Source organism: Eleutherodactylus coqui, chromosome 10 (genome assembly GCF_035609145.1).
Source record: "Eleutherodactylus coqui strain aEleCoq1 chromosome 10, aEleCoq1.hap1, whole genome shotgun sequence".
NCBI classification, from domain to species: Eukaryota; Metazoa; Chordata; class Amphibia; order Anura; family Eleutherodactylidae; genus Eleutherodactylus; species Eleutherodactylus coqui.
In genome coordinates, this window is record NC_089846.1 from 42,604,346 (window position 1) to 42,619,514 (window position 15,169).

The following is a 15,169-nucleotide window of genomic DNA, read 5'->3' on the forward strand; positions in this document are numbered from 1 at the left end:
TACAAGGGAGTAACCTACTAAATATGCTTCCCACCCCAGTGTGATCTACCAGTAATACAGATTTGACTCTGGGAACAAGTTCTAGTAATGTTATGCCTTTGCTTGTGTTATTGGAGACCTTTGAGAGCCGCCAGTCCCCGCAGGCAGCCGTACTGCTCTCTGACGATTTATGGTTCAGACGGATTGGTGCAGCTCTGGACTATAAATCCTGTAAGAGAGCATTTCAGCAGGCGCTCTCTGCTCTGATAACCAGCCATGTAGCAAGAACTTCCACGGGTGCACAATGATTTTAAGCTGAGCTTAAAATCCATCTTTTAACCGGAGAGTAAATAACAGGGACCGCACGCTGTGTTCGGCACGTGAGTCGTAGATTACATTGTATTCTGCCGACAGCCCATGCAAGAACAATGTGTTCTGCAAACACCTCCTTGAGGCCCTTTTACTCACAAATAAAGCTGATAAAGTGTTAATGGACATTAGTGTCCATTAACACTTTATGCGAAACGAGCTCTAAAACTGTAAATCTTTCAATTGTTTGAAATATTTTTTTGCGTGTAAATGGGCCTTATGCGAGTGCAGAAGCAGACTACAAGGGTTTAGTTTGCCATCTTTATCCTGTGAGACCCAACAAGTCAGCAGAAGAGCTGTAGTTTACAATAGAATCTAAAACAAAGAAACTTTTGAGAATATATAAAATAGATACTTTATGTCCTACTGCTAAAAAATAAATAAACTTGCAAAAGTATCCATTAGCCTTTAAAGTCTGTGCTTTTAAGAACCTTCTCGGTAGTGTTGGCTGACGTGGACTGTGTGTGTTGTTTCCCGTTCGACTGGTTATATTAACACAACGTTATCAAGATGGATGAGTTCATTTTTTCCAGCCACCGTTGCGTACGGCCTGCTTCCTGCGCGCTGCCCCCTTTTATCCTGTTTAACCAGAAGCTGCCCAGCATATATCCGAATATAATTAGTGTTGTTGACATTGACAAATAATAAATCTCCCAACATCTGCGACTCCTGTAGCCCGCGCCGTGACGCAAGGGACAGACCAAACGGACGTACAAACCCTGTGATGTAACCAGTGCAGGTGCCCTTGATACATAGTGTCATACATCGGTAATTACCCTGTGCATGTGTCATTCATCTGTGTCCTAAACACTTGCTCTATAAATGAAGTGAAACAGTGAAACGGATGAGAACTTCCTGCCGGAGCCTTTTTTTTCCCCTTCTTTTTATCACGCTGCACCTGGACGATTGTGTCTTTTTAATCATTTTTGTCAGCCAAGCCCCATCGAGCAGCTTGTAAGTGATCATTTTTGTGAATGTTGACAGCTGGATGTGTTGCGGCTCCGGAGTGCAGCAATCCCTCACCATGAGACTTCATCTTCATGAAATGTATTTGCAGAGGTAAATTGAAGCATGAAATTGATAGCCGTCCTACATTTAGGTCAGGCGAAGCCAGCAATTTCTAAATGGAAGGGAACTCTTTGGATGATTTCCTTAGTGGCAGTTCTTCAAATTGTGTGTATATAAAGTGTAGAGCGTGTTATATAACACAGATGTATCATCTATAGGCTTGTCTATGTTGGACAATTTACTGGTTTCCTAGCATAGATGCATGAGAAAATGAACATTAAAATAGCCCTCCTGGTCTGGAGAAACAAGGATGGCTTCACCATATACACTATGTATCAGTATGCATCATTAGTCGAAGACCCTACACCTGCTTTGAGGAGCATGTAGGGTCTTGGACTAGCGGTGCATACTATGTACAATATGCATCACATAGTTGGAGAAGTGGCTCAGCCATGGTCTTGCTACTTCTATTCCCCCCCCCCCTCCCCCCCCATATCATTCTCTCCTTTATTTGAACAGGCTCTTCTTGGGTCCATCTTGGGCAATATCAATTTGTCAAGTAAGTGGTCTCCACAGGTTTCTGTCAATGGGTGATGTCGGATTTGATTGCTGGTCCAATGTCAACCATTGACAGTGATCGGTGGGGACTGCTTACATGACAGATCAACTCCAGAGCTATGCAACTCCCCTGGCTCTCACTAATGTCTATACAATATTTGTGCGCTATATCTCCTGTGTGTCCTATGAGGGGCAGCTTCACACTGCTCTCCCTGCCTTCTGCTTGGAAGATGTGATAAGGGGAAAGCTATCACAAGCAGGAGGCAGGGTGAAGCTGCATCCTATATGAGTCTGTGGAGTGAATCAGGGGAGTTTTAAGCTCTATAGGATAGTGTTCCCCAACTCCAGTCCTCAAGGACCGCCAACAGGTCATGTTTTCAAGATTTTCCCAGTATTGCACAGGTGATATGAATATTGTCAGTGCCTCAGACATTGCCAAAGGTGTTCTTACTATGTGATATCCTAAAAACATGACCTGTTGGTGGTCCCTGAGGACTGGAGTTGGGGACCCCTGCTCTAGAAGATCTATTACTTGCTGCCCTTAGAAAACAGTCGGCACATACACTATATGGACAAAAGTATTTGGACACCATGTTTTTCTGAAAAAGCGCTTTATTCTATTTACCCCGTTTCCCTGAAAATAAGACATACCCTTAAAATAAGACATAGCACGATTTTCCAGAATTTGAGGATGCAAAATGATTTTTCAGGCTTTTTGAGGATGCTTGAAATATAAGCCCTACTCCAAAATTAAGCCCTGCTAACAGTTAATTTAAAGTCAATTTAAATAGTGTCCAGGCAGCTATACATGTAAAAAAGTTAAACCTTTTTGAACAAAATTAATGTAAGACACTGTCTTATTTTCGGGGAAACACAGTAGTACCGTGTCGGCCCTCCTTTTGCTTGTATTACAGCGGCAGCACGACGAGGCATACTTTCCACAAGTTCTCTGTAAGTTTGGGCAGGGATAGCGTGCCATTCCTCATGCCAGGCTGTGAGAAGAGATTGTTGTGGAGATGGGCGTGGGTGGCGGTGTCATATCTACGTAAAGAAATCCTAACGTATACGGATATTGCACAACGGGGGGCGGCACCTGGTTGTCTTTTTGCATATGCAGTTTTTGTAAGTTTCTAATTCCAGCTTTCAGAGCAGCTTTTTATGTGCCTTTTTAAAGGCAGCTTTCCTTTTATCAAGATGTCTGTAAACTATTTCGGACGTGTTGGTAAGGAGAACACCGTTATATCGTCTCCATGACTAACATTGCTCAACGTCAAGTGGTCTTCTTTCTTCGTGTCCATCATTTTCCGAAGAGTCAAGGTGCTGCCTTTATAAGTTGACCGTAGAGTTTGACCCCTTGAGATGACTGGCAGGTTTATCCTCCGCTGTCATACGCCTCGCTACTCCGGGACATTCTGTCGTCTTCAAGTGAAGGGAATGAGGAATTAGAAAAGCTCAGAATCCCTGAACTATTCAAGACAAACAGGAATGAATCCCTCCTTAATCAAATCTATTCCACCTGGTTAACCCCAGGCTGTATTCATTCAGCTGACTGATCAGTTTGTATTGTATAGCGGCCATGTAATGTCTACTGAGTAAATCTAGCCGGATGGCTTGAAGAAAAGGAATGTTTTGTTTCTTTTTCTCTTTCTTTCTCCTTTTCACGCTCGCCTGCCTTCACACACATTTCCACTCAGTCCTGTTCACTTGAGTGGGGATGAGTTGCAATACCAGACATAGCCGATCCTATGTACAAGATTGGCGCTAATTCTCAAAAAAAAAAAAGTTACTCCCTCCCACACTCTTTAAGAGATGCGGGGACATCGGCCACACTGTCCTAATAACAACCAGCCAGCTGCAGAGCCCCCATGGCAGATCCAGCTAGAAAATATTGAAAGTTAGAGGAAGAAACCCCTGTTGGGAGAATTGCCTGAGGCGACCACATGCCCCCCCTGCAGGTTAAAATATTTAAAGATAATTGCTGCACTGCTTTCATCGATTTTACTGTACTCTAGGGCTAGCTTCACACTACTTTGTGATGCCATACAATTGACTATATACTGCAATACAAATGGATGCAACAGGATTAGTGATGAGTGAGTATACTCGCTAAGGGCAATTACTCGAGCGAGCATTGACCTTAGCGAGTACCTGCCCGCTCGAGAGAAAAGGTTCGGCTGCTGGCGGCGGGGGAGAGCGGGGAGGAACGGAGGGGAGATCTCTCTCTCTCCCTCTCTTCCCCCCCCCCCCCCAACCCCCCCCCCCCCCCTGCTCACTGCCGCAACTCACCTCTCACCCGCGCCGGCACCCGAACCTTTTCTCTCGAGCGGGCAGGTACTCGCTAAGGGCAATGCTCGCTCGAGCAATTGCCCTTAGCGAGTATGCTCGCTCATCTCTAAACAGGATCCCTCAACATTTTGGCCTGTTGACAATGACAACCGAACCCATGTCAAAGAAACCCTCATCTCACAGGGACAAAGAGTGCAGACGGTATTGATTTGTGGCTCTCAAATCTTCAAAAATTATTAATTTTCACCTAAGTTTAAGGCTGTATACATGAACTATTTAATTTTGTCCTTTTTTTTTTTTTTTTTTTAAAGGCCTTTTTGCAGTTTTTAAAACATGCATAAATGTACTTGACTCCCTGGTTCTTACTCTTTTTTTTGTTATGGTCCCCATCATTACAGGTGTTTAAAAACGGATCACGCTCACATCATGCAATTGCATTGACTTGAATGAGTGATTTTCGTATGACAATCGCACTAAGGGCTTATTCAGACATCCGTATATCGGCTGGGTTTTCATGCCCGGCTGATATACGCTGTCCCTCTCTGCATGGGGAGGAGGCGGGACGGGCTTGGAGCAGTGCAATAAGCTTCCGCCCTCTCTCCGGCCCTTGCCACTATTTCCAATGGGAGGGGGTGGAACTTATCTCCGACCCTGTCCTGCCCCACCCATTGCAAACAGTGGCGAGGGCTGGAGAGGGGGCGGGAGCTCGATGCACAGTTGTAACCGAACTGTTCATCAAAATAAAAAGTCATTGAGATGAATGTTTTCTATTTTCTTCCAGTTTTCGGTCCAAAAATCAGATGCAAAAATGATGAGTGTGAAAATACCCTTATAAGCTTCTAATAGACTTCTGCTTCAAGTATGGCAGCATTCATCATTGTCATCAGGAGGAGGCTGATCCAGCCATGAAATTTTATTTTTTGGGTTCTCTTTCTGGACCTCGGAGTTCTCCGTGACTTTTACGTGTGCCTCCCTCGTCTCCGTGAAGTAGTCTACTGATGCGCTCACTTAGACTTCATTGGTCCGTGAATCTGGTGGCTACTTGTCTTGGTAGGTTCTTGGGATTTCTGCAGCTTGTCACTGTAGGGCAGTAGACCAGGGACATCGGTGTGATGCCCATCATGTCTTGTTCCTTTGATCCGGTTGCCTTGGATACTCAGACGAGAGCGGTGGCCTGCTTTTGACTTTTTTTTTTAATTCATGTCTGCGCTTCCTTATTACCGTGCGCTGCTTCCACTTCCAGAAGTGGGATCGCTATCGTGGCCAAAGCTGCTTTTCTTTGTAATTTGAAATGAGAATATTTTCACTCCAATTAATTCAGCATTTTAAATGGGAGCTTCCTTTTATTTTCTCCGCCGCACACAGAGCGCCATAGATCTCAGGCTTTTTACGGGCAGCTCTGGTGGCGGTTCTAATTTTGTGCTTATAGTGTTATTTTTCTTTCAGGTGTTTTTTTTTTTTTTTTTTTTTTTTTTAATCTTTAGAAAAGTGTAATGGGAATAAGATCAGAAAAATTGCTGTACCTAATGTAAGGGTCTGCTTGTATGGACAGATAAACCCCTTAATATTGTTCAGCCTTCATTCATCACCTGAACAACAAAGATTACCATAGTCTGTGAGGCCAAAAAAAGCCATTTGTCTATCCAGCTCAGCCTATTACCCCCAGCGTTGATCCAGAGGAAGGCAAAATAAACCAAAACAATGAGGTAGAAGCCAATTTTCCCTATTTAAGGAAAATAATTCCTTCCTGACTCCAATCTGGCAATCAAAATAATCCCCGGCTCACCGAGCCTTCTGAAGTTATCGGTGATTGGAACATATAACATTGTATCGCTCCAGAAAGCTGTCCAGGCCCCTCTTGAACTTTGAATGGAGGGTAGGTCACGCTCAATAAGTCGTCTCCTCACTGTGGGGGTTGCAGTGAGGAGGAAGAGGGACATAGCACCCCTGTTCTCAAGATTTTTGGGGGTCTAAACGGTGAAACCCCACCAGTTAGGTAGTTATATCCTAACCTGTGGACAATATTTATAATCTTGGTACAGCCCCTTTTTTAATAAATGACCACAAAATATGGTGATGGGTAAACAAGACATGTGAAGTTGCAGATGTGACTTGTATGTATATGGGACCTTATGTAATGGGTTTCCATGCAGTATGTGAATGACTCTAGTGTGGCTGAGCAGTGTGTGGCATGAAACGTGGAGGACGGGTGAGCAGGCGTAGCTGGCATAGTGGAGAGAGCTCCCTCTAGTGTAGCTCAGGTTCTGCCAGATGAGTGATGTCTGAGAAGCAAGACTGCTAGACAAGGAGTAGTGCCGATTGCCACAGTGTTTCCGACAGACAGCGACCACTTGTTACTGTTGCCTTTTAAGTTTCAGTAAGAACTATGTAGGCATTATGTGTCTCTTCTCCCTGCACACCCCATCACACGCCACATTGCACCAGTATGAAAGGGCATAAGACCGTGTGAGTCTAATGCTAAGGGTTTCCAGATGGAAAATACAGATGTACATGTACATCTTGTGAACTATTCGGTGCACTAGAAATATAGATCACTTGCCATGCGACTATGCAGTGCTTTCCATTCCTAATCTATTGCTACTAAGGGGGCATTTTTGATCTCCAGTTAGGCATATTTCCTTTACTGAACTGTAAAATATAACGGTCCGGATGCCAATATAACTGGAGCATGGCATCCCTCGTCTATTAAAGGAGATGTCCCGAGGCAGCAAGTGGGTCTATACACTTCTGTATGGCCATAATAATGCACTTTGTAATGTACATTGTGCATTAATTATGAGCCATACAGAAGTTATAAAAAGTTTTATACTTACCTGCTCCGTTGCTGGCGTCCTCGTCTCCATGGTGCCGACTAATTTTCGCCCTCCGATGGCCAAATTAGCCGCGCTTGCGCAGTCCGGGTCTTCAGCAGTCTTCTATGGAGCCGCTCGTGCCAGAGAGCGGCTCCGTGTAGCTCCGCCCCGTCACGTGCCGATTCCAGCCAATCAGGAGGCTGGAATCGGCAGTGGACCGCACAGAAGAGCTGCGGTCCACGAAGACGGAGGATCCCGGCGGCCATCTTCAGCAGGTGAGTATGAAGACGCCGGACCGCCGGGATTCAGGTAAGCGCTGTGCGGGTGGTTTTTTTAACCCCTGCATCGGGGTTGTCTCGCGCCGAACGGGGGGGGGGGGGGGGGTTTAAAAAAAAAAAACCTGTTTCGGCGCGGGACATCTCCTTTAAGGGAATTAGTCTGAGCATATTGTCCATTAACTGGCAGATCAAAAAAAAAAACCTTAAAAATAAGCCAAAAGAAAAAGTCCAATGTGGATAATAATGGATATTAATTTACGCTCATAGTTCTATACAATGACTGTAAAAAAAGCCTCAAAATACACTCTTCCTTTCACCCTCTCTGATCAGTGTACTGATGGGATTGTGTGACTCTGGCACGCGTTGTGCCCCATGCATTATTCACCAGCTTCATGTTTTCAGCAGTGCCTGGTATCGCAGCACAGTCCCATTCACTTGAACAGGTCCCAGCCACTACAAAATGCGTGGTGCAAAGTGTAAGCTCTCGCTCACGACCTGAAGGTTGCAAGTTCAATCCCCGCTTGGTTCAGGTAGCCGGCTGAAGGTTGACTCAGCCTTCCATCCTTCCGAGGTCGGTAAAATGAGTACCCAGCTTGGTGGGTGGGTGGGTAATTACCTGAAAGCTCTACGGAGATAACACTTAGTGCTATAGAAATAGCAAGATTTTTTTTTTAAATTAAAACAGTGATGAGGATGTGGGGCTTGTTGAACTGCCAAGGCCCCTTCAATTTGCTAATTAGGGGGTGACAAAAGTCCCTCCCTGCCAATCTGATATTAAGGATAGACCATCAATATCAAAATCTCATAAAACCCTGTTTAAGGCAAACCTTAAGTCTCCACACAATAAATCTAACAAGCTTCAAGTCGTCTTACTAGATCTCTAAGTTTTGTTAGTTTAAAGGCTCCTACAAACTTGCGTTTTTGTAACGCTGCGTTTTTTTTTTGTTAACGTGATTGTCAATGGGACTTTCTAATGTTAAAAAAGCAACACAACTTGCGTTTTTGGTGCATTGCGTTTTTTACCCCTTAACGACCGGGCCATAGTGTTTTTACGTCCTGCAGCTGCAGGACGTGTATGGAGGGAGGTAGCGCCGCTATCTCCCTCCATACAGCGCGGGCGTCAGCTGTTTGTTTACAGCTGACACCCGCGGGCAATAGCCGCGCTCGGCCGTTCGGCCGATCGCGGCTATTAACCCTTTAAACGCCGCTGTCAATTCTGACAGCGGCATTTAAATCCCCCGAATGCTGTTTGGGGGTCCCGCACAGCCCCCCCCCGCGGTGAGATCGGGGGATCAGTGCAGGTGTCATGGCAGCCGGGGCCTAATGAATGGCCCCAGGGCTGCCTTAGCAGACTGCCTATCAAACCATCCACACAGGGTGGCTTGAAAGACTGCCTGTAAAAAAGCAGTATGACGTAATGCTATAGCATTACGTCATACTGCAGGAGCGATCAAAGCATCGCATGTTAAGTCCCCCAGGGGGACTTCAAAGTAAAGTAAAAAAAAAAGATCAATAAAGTTTTTTTAAATTGTAAAAAAAAAAAAGTTATAAAAGTTTAAATCACCGCACTTTTGCCATATCTATTATTAAAAAATCTGAATTATAAAATAAAAATATGTATTTGATATCGCCGCGTCCGTAAAAGTCCGATCTATCAAAGTAGTACATTATTTTTTCTGCACGGTGAACGTCGTCCAAAAAAAAAATAAAGAATGCCAGAAATGCATTTTTTTAGTTACCCTGTCTTCCAGAAAAAAACGCAATAAAAAGCGATCAAAAAGTCGTATGTATTCCAACTTGATACTATCGGAAACTACAGGACATCCCGCAAAAAATGAGCCCTTGCTCAACTACGTCGACGGAAAAATAAAAGTTATCGCGCGCACAAAATGACCGCAGAAAATAATTGAAAAAAATGTAATATCTTTAAAAAAAAATACAAGTAGTACAGCAAAAACAATACTATATAAGTTTGGTATCGTAGTAATCGTACTGACCCATAGAATAAAAATATCAGGTCGTTTTTGTTGCAGTTTGTGCGTCGTAGAAACAGAATGCACCGAAAGATGGTGGAATGTCGTTTTTTTTTCCATTTCTCTCCGCTTAGAATTTTTAAAAAGTTTTTCAGTACATTATATGGTACAATAAATAGTGCTATTGAAAAATACAACTCGTCCTGCAAAAAACAAGCCCTCATACAGCAATGTTTATGGATAACTAAAGGAGTTACGATTTTTTTAAAAGGGAGTAGGAAAAAACAAAAATGGGGAAAAAAGCAAAAAAGCCCGGTCACTAAGGGGTTAGTTTTTGACCGGTCTGCAAAAGCTATGGGATTAAAAAGTAAAGTGTGACAACCTGCTGTCTAGATGGCAGGCTGTGGCAACAGACTTGCAGTATTGATGTGACGTAGGCACATTCGTTTTTTTTTCTTTTGTAATCGATCTCTGCCCGACACATTAGTGGCGAACGGTGTCATTATTTGTAAGTGATATAGATTAGGTCTGTAGCAATGCCTGACATGTCATTTATATCCCATGATCCTAAGACTCCATCAATACTTCCATTGCCGTAGTTGTCATTATCCAGTAAGAAATTGAACATTTCTTCCAAGGAGCTGCAGTTTCAGCAGCCGAAGAATCTGTATTCTAGAAGACGGATGAAGTTAGTAATTATTATTGTCACCTTTTTAGAAAAGGGGATTTTTAATGGCAACCTTGTTTTCTCTCTAGTATATACCGTATAAGTCAGGCCGGGTTCGTAATAGCTTTTGCTTTCCATTTTTCCTGTGCTATCATAGAATCAAAAGCCAGATTCGTCCGGGCTGGAGGGGTCAATAAACGAGTTCATCCGGCTTCCATCAGTCTCCGGACGAAATATCGCAGCACGCCGTGCTACTTTATCCAGGATTTTCGGACGTGATGTGAACAGAGCCTTTACGGAGAATTTATTAATATCAAAGAAATGTACTCTCCATCATTACAAGATATTTCTAGCTACCTTCTAGCGCTTTCCTTGACTTCCGTATACAAGTCATGTGTGCAGCCCCCGCGTCTTATGAATAGAGGGAGAAGATAGGTTGTCATAAGGGCCTGATGAGCCTTATCCCTTCACAAGATGCAAGTGCCATAAATGCCACTGGATATTCTGCTGATGGCCCTTGGGGGGCCATGATGGGGTATTGGGGGGGGGGGGGATTTCTCGGTCATGCTCTATTACCCGAATCACTCATGCTTTTAAAATGAGCTACTTATGTTCTGCCTATTCTGTAGACCCGCAGGTTCCCAGCTCAACAGTCACTTGGCGCTTGGCTTTGCTTCCTCAGTTGGAAGCCCAGATGCTTGGCTTGCCTACATGTAACCATACAAATGCACAGCAGATTGAACATGTTCATTGAATGGTGTCATTGCCCTCGTTTCAGACTTTTTTATTTGACATATTGCTTTGTTTTGTTTTTTTTTAAAGGTTGCACGCAGACAAGATGATTTGTGGTGGACTGACAACCTTTGGCAAGAAACTGATCCGCAGGCGATGCCTAGATGGCGGCAGTGAAAACTCTTGCTTTGTCCGCTGCCTGACTACATTGGACCTCATTGCATTAGGAGTTGGTAGCACACTAGGCGCTGGAGTTTATGTTCTTGCTGGTGAAGTCGCAAAAGAGAAGGCTGGCCCTGCAATTGTCCTCTGCTTCCTCGCTGCTGCTCTTTCTTCTGTGTTGGCTGGGCTATGCTATGCAGAATTTGGGGCAAGGGTACCGAAGACGGGCTCTGCCTATCTTTATAGCTATGTCACTGTTGGAGAGATCTGGGCATTCACAACTGGATGGAACTTAATACTTTCATACGTTTTAGGTAAGTCTTTGTACATAATCCTTATACAGGGGTGTAGCTATGGGGGCAGTGCAGAGGTAGTTGCTACACTCGTACTGTAGGTCAAAGGGGGCCAGGAGCCCCTCTGCCTTGTAACACACCAGTAGTATAAATGGTACATAAATAAGAGCTGCCCTGTTACAGATCTTTGTACTGGGACCCTGAAACCTCAAATTATGCCTCTGCCCCTACATGTATATAGCATGTATGTTTCCCACATGCCTACACTAGTAGGACTACTGAAAAGCTTGTCAGTTCTTAAGTATTTTTAGGTTATTTCACAGTTCTGCTCTTTATCTGTGTTCAATTTCCTTGTCATGAAGGAATCTAACCACTGGATTGTATTGCGGAATTTTAGTTGCCAGTATAATAATACTTTGTATCCTGAAGCAATACAGTGCATAAAGGAACACGGAGCCTAGAAAACCAGGCACCTAGAAGGAGTTGTCGAAATGGAATGAAATTTGATGTAATTGTAACGTTGCTATAAGTAAGTGATTACAATATCACAGCAGAAGGAGAACTTATTGCAGAAAACTGAACCCTAAACTGAACTGAAACTAAAGGAAGGCTCTAGTACTCTGTTGTACCACCTCTAGCTTGGATACAGCATGTGATGCGGGCATGGAGGCTCTAGTACCCTGTTGTACTACCTCTAGCTTGGATACAGCATGTGATACGGGTGGGCATGGAGGCTCTAGTACCCTGTTGTACCACCTGTAGCTTGGATACAAGATGTGATATGCCCGGGCATGGAGGCTCTAGTACCCTGTTGTACCACCTCTAGCTTGGATACAAGATGTGATACGGACAGGCATGGGGGCTCTAGTACCCTGTTGTACCGCCTCTAGATTGGATACAAGATGTGATACAAGCGGGCATGGAGGCTCTAGTACCCTGTTGTATCGCCTCTAGCTTGGGTACAAGGTGTGATACGGGCAGGCATGGAGGCTCTAGTACCCTGTTGTACCACCTCTAGCTTGGGTACAAGATGTGATACAGGCAGGCATTATAATAATCAAAGGATTAACTCATTTTAAACACCCTTAAATGCAAACAAAGAGACACAATCCGCAGTCCAGAAACTACCCCAAACGCAACTTAATTGAGATATGATGAATGCAAGATATATATTGCAATGATGTGTATGGGACAAATGAAATTCATTCGACCGACCCACCATAGACCAACATACAAAAATGTATACCAAAGCCCTACGAGGGGAAAATGGTGCAAGAAAGTCCTACAACATGGATCAAGAAGCAACTAGATCTGAATTTCAGAAGTTTGAAAACAAGCCATGACCAGTCTGTAAGCGGCCTCACAGATGTCAATATGACCGCAGAAAAACAGAATGCAAATGCAGGTATGGGTCAAATACCCAAAGTCCTGAGGAAAAGAATCCTCTCACACATTGCCACCTGAAATGTGGCTTCCTCAGGGGTAAGACATTCTGCAAAGTCTTAATCAGAACTTTTGGAAAACTTCAACTTTTTGGCTTTTGTAATGCAGGGAGTTTTGTGAGACAACTAACTATCTTATTGGATCCAGAAGCGGAAAAATGATGGCGGGGCTCCTGCGTAATACAGAAATGTTATATTTTTTCCTGAGTTTGGATTGAAATATGAGAGAACTTTCTGTGCTTGATGATCCCCATTATGTCTACTGGAAAGCTCCTCAATTTTGTGCATATCATGACTAGTCATTCTTTACAAATATTCATGAGGTGGTTTCACATCTGCGTTGGGGATTCTGCTTCACGGAACTGAACAGCGCTGGATGGGCCCATCGACTATAATGGGTTCCGACCGCTTTCTGCCCGGCTTCTAAACCGTATTTTGTGCCGCATCTGTGATGAAACCTCTGGCCAAAAGTTCCGCCACAGAAGTGAAATCGGCCTTACTTGGCCCTAGAGCATTGCTCGTGTTTCATCATAATGTACCAATCTTAACTGCAAAACTAGCTGATGAATGCCACATGTCCTGGAGAAACAAGTATACATGCTTTTGATAGCACAATAAATTGCCGATCTTGAACCGCCGCGACACAAGGCAAACTAGAAGTGATTTTATTGTGCAGCAGTGGCAAAAACCAGAAACTATAATTTTATAATGTACATTTGGTGTAGCTGTAATCTTATCAATATGCAGTTATAAAGTGAATGTAATTTAAAACGTTCAGTAAATGCATTGAAAACACATCAAAATAATTATACAAACAGTAGTGGGATTGCCGTTTCCTTTTTCTGCTGTCCAGCTAATTCAATATGTTTTGGTACCTAAAGAAAGCTGCCAGTAATATAATCTCTGCAAAAACAAGCCTTCCTGTAGCTACCAATAGTGAAGTGAAGCCGTCGCCTCCCACAGGAATGAAGCCGACGGCCCCGCTGCACTGACAGCGGGTCAAATGATCAGCTGATCACCGGGGTTTCCAAGTGGCGATCCCCAGGGATCAATAGTATTCGCCCAGAAAACCCCTTTAAGGGATTAAAGGGTTAAATTAGAACCATAAAAACCTGAGTCTTACTGTTGTGTTGTCCTTGTCCGCAATTGTTTGAAATAAGGATAATTTCCTTTTGCTAATCCTTTCTGTTTTTCCCCAACTCAGGTACGGCCAGTGTAGCGAGGGCTTGGAGTTCTACTTTTGATGATATAATTGGCAATCACATTAAAAACTTCTTTAAGGAGAGAATAAACATCAAAGTGGAAAATGTCCTTGCAGAATACCCGGATTTCTTTGCCCTTCTACTCGTTATGCTGCTAACAGGTGGGTGCTAATGTTATGGCTATAATATGTCTGTTCTGTTGTCGGCTCTGTTTAATACATCCATTATTGATGGGAGTAGACACTTAATCTCTGGTCCAGTAAATTCTGGCATCCCGCAGGCTTACAGCATGTACTCGGTAGTCCTGTCGACACAAGTCCAGTGGTAGTGCACAGCTGTATTCCTTTAGGGACCCTCGGGACCCCCTTCTTGTGATCAGCATTCAGACCCCCACTAATCAGATACTAATCCCTTATCCTATAACTGAGGGGTACGTTTTTCTCATAGAACAATTTCTGTAAGTATAGAGTGTCAGGGTGACTGTTATAACTCTGTGCCCAGAATCTGTGTAATGCTCCTCTGCTACTATGGTAAGAATTTCTCCTGTGCCCCACATCATTCAGAAAGTCCTGGTGCCTGAATGGGCAGCCGTTTTTGTTTTTTTGTGGTTTCTGTGTGTGTTTTTTTTTTAATCCCGACTGATCCTAGTAGAGTCGCGGACGCCGGGCTCTCACAACCGGGTCGGATTCCGCATGCAAGAGGCCCACAGCAGATTTCGTCTGTGAGCCCAGCTGTTGACCATATGTGCCTCATTAAACTGTATTGTGGATGACCGCAGCAGCTCGCCGGCGGTCTTTCGCAGTACAGTTTTTTTGTTTGTTTGTATTTCCCATGCCGTTGCTTAGCAATGACACGGGTATCCACAGCCCATATGCAATATTAATTGCGTATGGGCTGCAGGTCGGAATGCCTCCATTGACATCAATGGAGACCGTTCGGACAGATTCCGTAGCAAAATAGCGCATACTACGATTTTTCTTCCGCTTGTGGAATACGCAATTTGTATCCGTGAGTGTGAACAGAAAATCGAAAAGGCATGCCTTTGAATGCTTGTGTTTTACCATGGATTGTTCATGTGGACGGAGATTGTGGAATCTGCAATACTAATCCGTCCGTGTGAGCCCGGCCTTAGACTGTTACTATATAATGGTCACGGCATGTTGGGTTATAATATCTGGTGACGAGCAAGTTAATCGCGTTCTTACATACACATGCGCACTCGGCTCTACCACTAGGAAGAAAGGAGGAAGCCAGTTCCGGACAACACCCACAGGGGGCGTAGCTCCAGTGAGAACAAAGGATTGGGCATATTGAAATCCAAAAGACACAATCCTTCTTCCTCTAACAATTGTTGTTGAGTCTGTCTACCTCCATGCTCATTAGATAGTTCACTGGTTCTGCCAACAT

The 15,169-nt window shown here is 44.0% G+C and overlaps 1 protein-coding gene across 1 annotated transcript in view; it reads left to right on the plus strand.

Annotated features, from left to right (window-relative positions):
* The window catches only part of SLC7A3 (solute carrier family 7 member 3), a 31,269-nt gene that overhangs the window by 2,311 nt on the left and 13,789 nt on the right, over positions 1-15,169 (plus strand). Inside the window, exons 2-3 of the mRNA XM_066580897.1 lie at positions 10,754-11,139; positions 13,765-13,923. Of these exons, the coding sequence (XP_066436994.1) occupies positions 10,770-11,139; positions 13,765-13,923 (529 nt within the window). The 5' untranslated portion in view covers positions 10,754-10,769. The remainder of the gene's footprint in view (positions 1-10,753; positions 11,140-13,764; positions 13,924-15,169) is intronic.